At 49.0% G+C, this 8,337-nt stretch overlaps 1 protein-coding gene across 5 annotated transcripts in view; it reads left to right on the forward strand.

The window, feature by feature from the left end:
• The window catches only part of Xylb (xylulokinase), a 37,241-nt gene that overhangs the window by 15,149 nt on the left and 13,755 nt on the right, over positions 1-8,337 (forward strand). For all 5 annotated transcript variants that reach the window (XM_005348085.2, XM_026779398.1, XM_026779397.1 and 2 more), the window contains 4 exons: positions 974-1,092; positions 5,235-5,316; positions 7,379-7,419; positions 7,958-8,073. In XM_005348085.2, the coding sequence (XP_005348142.1) occupies positions 974-1,092; positions 5,235-5,316; positions 7,379-7,419; positions 7,958-8,073 (358 nt within the window). The remainder of the gene's footprint in view (positions 1-973; positions 1,093-5,234; positions 5,317-7,378; positions 7,420-7,957; positions 8,074-8,337) is intronic.

Raw genomic sequence — 8,337 nt, forward strand, 5'->3', positions numbered from 1 at the left:
AGGGAGTGAGGGGGCAATGAGAGAGGGGCTTGCAGGGAGGGAGGAGGGAAGGAGGGGGCAATGAGAGAGGGGCCTGCAGGGAGGAAGGGAGGGGACAGTGAGAGAGGGACCTTCAGGGATGGAGGGGGCAATGAGAGAGGTGCCTGCAGGGAGGGAGGGAGGGGGCCAATGAGAGAGGGGCCTGGAGGGAGGGAGAGAGGGGGCAATGAGAGAGGGGCTTGCAGGGAGGGAGAGAGGGAGGGAGGGGGCCTCAGAACAGCAGATTTTCAGGCTTCCCTGTGACAAGTGTCTGCGGAGAGTATTTGGAGGAGGTAGAGACATGGTATATTTACATGGACCCTGCTGCCTCCTGGCTTTGGGTCCAAGGGGGTCAAAGTGTGTTGCCTTCCTTCTGTGATGAAATCGGTCCAGCCACAGGGCTGGAGAGATGGCTCAGAGCTCCTGTAGAGGCCCTGGGCTCTGTTCCCAGCCCTCATGACAGCTTACAATCATCTGTGACTCCAGTTTCAGGAGCATATGACATTTTTTCTGCCTTCCACTGGCACTGCAAATGTGTGTGCACAGGCATACATGCAGGCAAACATTCATACATAAGTAAGTAAATCTTAAAAAGCAAAAACAAAGAAAGAGACCCGGCCATACATTTACACTAGAGAACTAGCTCTCTCTGCCAATTTCACCACCTCCGCCAATGCCCCAGCCTCCAGATGTTTTGTTTTTGTTTGTTTGTTTGTTTTTGAGACAGGGTTTCTCTGTAACTTTGGTGCCTGTCCTGGAACTAGCTCTTGTAGACCAGGCTGGCCTCGAACTCACAAGAGATCTGCCTGCCTCTGCCTCCCAAGTGCTGGGATTAAAGGCATGCACCACCACACACACACACACACACACACACACACACACACACACACACACACACACACGGCTCTCCAGATGTTTTTATTTTTATTTCTTTCCTTCTTCCTTCCTTGCTTAGGTTCTGGAATGAATTTGTTGAAGATCCAGGAGAAAGTCTGGTCCCAAGCTTGCCTTGGTGCCTGTGCCCCCCGTTTGGAGGAGAAACTCGGCTCACCAGTCCCTTCGTGCTCAGTTGTGGTAAGTCCTCTTTTCAGTGATGGCGCCTGCGGGGTACTGGCACTCTGGTGGAGCCTAGGAGGGTGTGCACATCCATGCACATCCACACACACACACACACACACATACACACACACGTGCATGCACACACACTTTACTTAAACTCAACATTTGACATTAGTCAGAATATCTGACTATCTGGATTAGGGACTTGTCCACAGCAGAGCTAGATTTCCAAACTCTCAGAATAATTTTTGGGTCTGCACACCTAGGGGTAAAAGTGCACCGTGCTGAGGTTCTGGGCACTGGCATGGAAGAGGGCAGCTGGCAGGCTCTGGAAAACATAAGCGCTAAGGACCTGATAGACCACAGGCCCTGGCATCACACTGACCAAGATTAAACCCCAGCTTTGCTCAGGCCTGCCTGCTTATGGTTCATTGTTGGTTTTGTTTTGTTTTGTTTGGAGGCACAGTCTCTATAGAGGCCTTGATGGCCTGGAACCATCTGGCCCAGAGTGCACAGAGACCCACCTGCCTCTGCCCCCCAGTGCTGAGGTTGAAGATGTGTGCCACCATACCAAGCCCAGCATGCTTCTGTTTAATCAGTGTTCCCGCTTCCTCATCTGGGAATAATCCTGTCTCTCTTACAAGGCTCCTGTGCAAGTGAGATGAGACATAGTGTATTTGGATGGTGGTTGGACACACTAGTAAGTTAAGGGCACTTGACCACGAGTATAGTGCCTCCCATTTGGAATGGATATGGACTGAACACCCAAGTGTGATCCAGTTGGCCAGCCCTGTTCTTGACTATACAGAGGAGACATGGGAGTAAAGAGGTCCATGGTGTCTTTTGATACACATGACACACATATGAAGCCAGAACAATAAAAAAGAATCCCATATGGGACAGATGGCCGATAGTGAAGGAAGGAGGAGCCTTGGGTCATGGTCACGGGCCACCAGGAAGATGGGCTGTTGCCACACTCAGGCATAGCCACTGTTTTCCCGTAAGATTCTCACTGACGCCGGGCGGTGGTGGCGCACACCTTTAATCCCAGCACTTGGGAGGCAGAGGCAGGCGGATCTCTGTGAGTTCGAGACCAGCCTGGTCTACAGAGCTAGTTCCAGGACAGGCTCCAAAGCCACAGAGAAGCCCTGTCTCGAAAAACCAAAAAAAAAAAAAAAAGATTCTCACTGACTTGTTACCATGGGCAGAACACCAAACCACTGTTCCCCAGGTATTCTGTGAAGCCAGTACGCAGAGCTGAAGGGAGAGAAATCCTGCCCAGAGAAGCCTACAGTGCAAAGCTCAAAGGCGTGGATGCCGCAAGCCAAAAAGACAGAAAAGGCAAACAGATAACTGACAGCTTCTGTTTGAAACAGCACAGAAGGCCAGACAGTGGTGCAGACATAAAAAAATTACCAAAGCATAAACCAAGGGAGAATTATTTAAAACACAGAGGCCCAGTGTCCTGATAGGATCCCGCTGCTGAAAGACCATGGGAGTTCAGACTGTAGCCAGCGGGAGTTAGCTCTTGTCCCATGGTGTGGGGTCCCCATCAGGGTGGACAGGCAGATACCAAGTTACCTTGCTGAGCAAGGAACGTTACAGCATACATTGTTTTATTTGAGACTGGGGCATTTGTAACATGCCATGTTCATTAAGAATTAGGCTTCCATTGGGCCTTAATCCCAAGCAGAGACAGGTGGATCCAAGGGCAACTTGGTCTACAGAGCTAGTTCCAAGACAGCCAGGACAGCCAGGGTTACACAGAGAAACCTGTCTCAAAAAAAAAAAAGTAGGATTTAAGCATGGGGTGGTGGCCTAGGCCTTTGATCCTAGCACCGAAGGGTGGAAGCAGGTGGATCCAGACCAGCCTGGTCTACATAGCAAGTGCCAGAACAGCCAGAGCCACACAGGGAGACCCTGTCTCCAAAAACAAACAACTAGAAAGTTAGGCTTCAGTTGTATATAAGATATCATGGCTCACGAGGGGTCAAGCCCCAAGTAAGTGGATGTGGCCTGATTGTTGAAGTGTGGAAATTTCGCTTTTATTTTTGTTTTTTGTCTGTACACTGAGCCCCTGGAATGCTACTGCGATCCATGGCCTTTTGTTTTATGTGAAATGGAGACCAAGTCTTTGTCTAAGGCTTTGCCTAAGGCTTTGCTCTCCCTACACCAAGAATGCATCTAAGGGAGTCATTTTCAGAGGTGAGTGCTGGAGGAATCGGAAAGAACCAGTTCTGAAGAATGCATTTTTTACTAACAAACAGTGCATCAAAAGTCACAATGGCTTCATGCAGGCGTCACCCCTGCTGGAGCCATACTTTCTGTATTGGACGTCCCTGACTCATGTGTCCTATGAGTGTGTAGGGCAGCCATATCAAAGAGGCATGGGAACCAGTGGGTGAGTGACTGCCTCTGACTTGTACCCAGAGAGACCATCCTCAGGACCAATCCCAGCTTCCAGAGATTCCTCTGTGGCTTCAGCCTCTGTGGCCTTTGGGGTGCCCAATGGGACAGTGGTCTCTTGTTTTCTCCAGTCTCCTAGGTCACTCCCCCAAGCTAACCTGCTTGCAGGCCCATCACTCCCTGGCTTCTGAGGCAACCCAGGTCAAGATATTTCTTTTTCCCAGGGGATGGCTTGTTGTGATGGAAACAAACATGGCTGGAACCAAGATGTCTTCCCCTACACTGGGGGAAAATACTTTAAAAATGTGTTTCTTGCCAGGTGGTGATGGTGCACACCTTTAATCCCAGCACTCTGGAGAGAGAGGCAGGCAGATCTCTGTGAGTTTGAGGCCAGTCTGGTCTATGAAGTAAGTTCCAGTACAGCCAGGGCTACACAGAGAAACCCTGTCTCAAAAAACAAAACAAAACAAAAAAATATTGTTTCTTTGAGACAATCTTATTTTGTAGTCCATGCTGACCTAATGCTGTGTAGTCCAGACTGGTCTTGAATTTATGACCATCCTCCTGTCTCAGCTTCCTAGGTGTTGGGATTATAGGCATTAACCACCATGCCCTGCCTTTTCTAACTTCTTTCTATATAATATTTATCTCTTTGGGAAGAGATGATCTCTGCTCTTGTTTTAAAGGAGTCCCCTACCATAAATTGCTAATTTTTGGTTAATTTTCTTTAGTTTTATTATTATTATTATTAATTTTTGAGACAGGCCTTCTGGGATCCCAGGCTGGCCCAGAACTTGCTGTGTAGCCCAGGCTGGCCTTGCCTTTTCTGAGTGCTAAGATTACATGTACAGCACCATGTCTGTCTTAAAATTTTTTTTTAAGATTAATTTATTTTGTGTGTGAGAGTGGTTGCCTATATGTCTGTGCATTCACCATGTTCATGCATTACCCACAGAGTCAGAAGATTCCCTGAAACTGGAGTTATGAGCGATTGTGAGTCACCATGGGGTGCTGGGAACTGAACCCAGATTTTCTGCTGTAGCACTAAGTGCTTTTAACCGCTGAGCCATCTCTCCAGCCCCCTTGCCATGCCTGGTTTTACAGGGTGCTGGGGTTCAAATCCAGTGTTTTATGGAGGCTAGTTGAGCATTCTGACAGATAAACTACACCCTTAATCTACCCCCTTTTTCTTAGGACAGTCTCATGTGGTCCAGGTTGGCCTTGAGTATGCTATCTAGTTCAGGCTTGCCTTGAACTTGCTTTGTAGCCCAAGCTAACCCTGAGGTTATTTTTTTTTTAGAACATTGTTCTATGTACTTGCCTATCTGATTATTCTAGTCTGGTTGTTGGCATAATAAACAAGGAAGCAAGGCATTTGCTGTATCTGTGAGCTTGCTTCCCAATGTTCTGTTACTTTCTTCAACATTGTATCCAGAATTTGGTGTTCACAAAGTAGGTACAAGTTAGAGATCGCTATATTCTAACTACCCTCAATCTCAGACTCCCATGATTCTCTAGGTGACCTCAGGCCTGTGGTTCCATACCTGTTCTGGCCTCCTTCTGCTGGGTGTGGCTGGGAAGGATGATGGTGCTCCAGGCTCTGCCACAGATGCTCACAGCATCCTCATGGCCTGAGAAGATTCTTCAGCTCCAGTGACCTGGAGCCAGGGGTCTCCTGGGTTGTGGTGACCATGGCTGTGCTGAGCAGGCTGTGGTTACATCAGCAGAACACAGGTTCTCTTTCTCCCTAGGGAGCCATTTCTTCCTACTATGTCCAGCGCTATGGATTCCCTCCGGCATGCAAAGTGGTGGCCTTCACTGGGGACAACCCAGGTAAGTGCCTCAGGAGGAGTTGCTCTCCAAGTGACTGTTGGTTTGCTGGACTTCCTGCCTTTCTCCATAGATATCTAACTGAGATGGGGTGTCCCTCTGAAAGCCTGGATCTTCCTTTGTAGCCCAGATTGACCTCAGGTCCTCATCGGTCCTCCTTCCCTGGGTATGGGGAATACAGATGTGAGCCACCACACCTTGTTCATACTGGACTTTTAAAGAATTACACTCGTCTTCTTGTTCATGTCTCTCTCATGTGTGTATGCAGGTGCACTTGTGTGTGCAGGTGAACTTGTGTGTGCAGGTGAACTTGTGTATGCAGGTGCACTTGTGTATGCAGATGCACTTGTGTGTGCAGATGCATGTGCACGTGTGTGTGTGCATATATAGACCAGAGGATAATCTCTGCTGTCTGCCATGCCTCATATGCTGCTTACCTTCCTTTTTAAAGTAGGGTTTCTCACTAACCTGGAACCCTCAGTTAGAGTAGGCCACTTTGTGGTAGAGCCTCAAAGATCTATTATGTCTCCACCTCTCCAACGCTGGGACCAACATTGGGGGTATAAAGGCATGCCACCACACTCAGCCCACAGTCCAGCTTCTTGATGAAGCCTTCTGTGGTGTTTTCTTTCTCTCTGAAATCTGACTCTGTCTCAACCCCAGCCTGGTCCTGACCACCTGCTCGGGCATGAGATCAGGCCTGTGCTGTCTCCGTGAAGGTTGGTGGGTGTAAAAAGGGTAGTTATGGGAAGCTTTCCCCTTCCTGAGTGGAGATGGAAGAGGAGTGGGTGGATGGGGAAGGGGTAGATGGGAGTAGGGAGGAGGGACCAGGAGGAGAGGAGGGAAGGGAAACTGTGGTTGGTCTGTAAAATAAAGGGAAATGTTGATAATAATAAAAAGGCAGATATCTCTCTATCCCTCCTCCTTCCTATTCCGGCTACTATCTCGGCTTCTCCGAGGGCACTGTTTTGAGGTCATTAGATCCATAAACACAGTTTGCTTCTTGTGCCCCCCTCCCCACCTTGCCTCTTCTCCTTCATGGACTCTCAAGACCTCTGGTGTAGACAGAGACTTCACTTTCATTTCCCAGACACCCAGACCTGAATAATCACACAAAAACTGTATTAATTACAACGCTGACCAAGGGCTCAGGCATATTCCTTGCTAGCTCTTATATCTAAATTAACCCATTTCTATTCATCTATGTATTGCCAAGAGGCTGTGGCTTACCAGTACAATTCTGGCGTCTTTCTCTTTCAGAAGCTACATGACGTCTGCCAGACTCCAGTTTCTTTCTCCCTGCATTCAGTTTAGTTTTCCCACCTAGTTCTATTCTGCCCTGCCATAGGCCAAAGCAGCTTCTTTATTAACCAACGGCAATCAAACATATTTACAGCATACAGAGGAGAATCGCACATCGCTCTGGTCTCTGAAGAAAGACCAGTAGGCCACTCTGAGGAGTATGCTGTGTGCTCCACAGGGAAACCTACTCTTTGCCTTGAGGAAGCTTTGCCTTGTTGTCTTCAGTGCTTGGGCATGTGCACAGCCTTGATGCCCAGCCCTCTAGACGAGCTCATGTGTGTCTGTCCCTGTCCCATTTCTCCTTCATTTGACATTTAGTGGGCACCAGCTCTGTGCCATGTCTTCTTCAGAGGTGGGGGTGTATCAGCAATGGGGCCACAGAAAGATTGTTGCTGGGGACCCTGTGTCTGGGGGTGGGGCAGTCACATGACCTCAGCCCTTCCTTCGTCCTGGAAGACCTCATAGAGTCAGCCTCTCCTTGGGCTTCCCTGTCCCGTATGTCTGGTCTGCTTGGTTCTCTGGACTTCTTGGAGAACTGGGTAGGGGTGGGGTTTCAATCCCTGAGAAAACAGACTTTTCAACCCAAATCGGGGGCCTTGTCTAGAGCAGCTCATCCTTTGACCCCTGTCACCTTTGGGGCTCCTGGAACCCTCAGCTTGCTGAACTGTCGGTTAATGTCTGTGCTGCTGTCTGGGCGGTTATTGCAGTTTGCTCTGTGGATCACGTGACTCCTGCTAACCTGGAATTTCCCTCCCACCCTCAGCATCGCTGGCGGGCATGAGGCTAGAGGAAGGTGACATTGCGGTAAGGCAGCTCCTCACTCCTAGACTTTCTGTCCTGGGGGCCAAGGTGCTCAGCTACGTGTTTGCTACACATCAAAGGGGCTGCTGCCTCTAAAGAGCACGGTGTCCCACGGTCTATCCTTAGCTAGTCATTGCCCTTCTCTGATGTCAAGCATGGCCCTTGCTTGCTGGGCGTGGTGTGAAAGTGTTGGGCGTGGGCCGGCGCTGTGGACTCCCAAGTACATGGGAAGGTTTATTCTATGGCTTTCTACACCTAGCAGGGAAGCCATTTGGGGAACCAGTATTTTGATGATTTTGTATTAAGTTCTAGAAAGGTAGTCATGGTGCTCATGAGAACCTGGATCTGGGTTGTAACTTTACCTCATCTGGTATGGGGAGAGTCAAGAAGAAGTGTCTCTGAGGAGGTGGCAGTTGTCACCTGCAGTGTGAGGAATGGAGTGATTGGGTGAAGGGGTGGCAGGATGTGGCGTGCATCCCTTGCAGAAAGGGAGCATTGGTAGCCACCGTAGGCACCTCACCCTCTGCTCTGCTCTCCTCAGGTCAGCCTGGGCACCAGCGACACCCTATTTCTCTGGCTCCAAGAGCCCACGCCTGCCCTGGAAGGCCACATCTTCTGCAATCCCGTCGATGTACAACACTACATGGCACTTCTGTGGTAATCCTGGACTCTCTAGGTTGGGGGAGTGTAGTAGTAGGAGCGGTGGGGCTACTTTCCCCACCCGGCTGCCCGCATGGCTAGCTTTACCCTAAATAATTACACCGAAACTGTATTCTTTTATTTATTTATTTATTTATTTATTTATTTATTTATTTATTTATTTTGACCCCATTAGTTCCAACCTCTTATTGGCTAGCTCTTACATATTAATCTAACCCATTTCTATTAATCTTTGTAGCCCATGAGCTGGCTTACCAGGAA

This window comes from Microtus ochrogaster, chromosome 5 (genome assembly GCF_000317375.1).
Source record: "Microtus ochrogaster isolate Prairie Vole_2 chromosome 5, MicOch1.0, whole genome shotgun sequence".
NCBI classification, from domain to species: Eukaryota; Metazoa; Chordata; class Mammalia; order Rodentia; family Cricetidae; genus Microtus; species Microtus ochrogaster.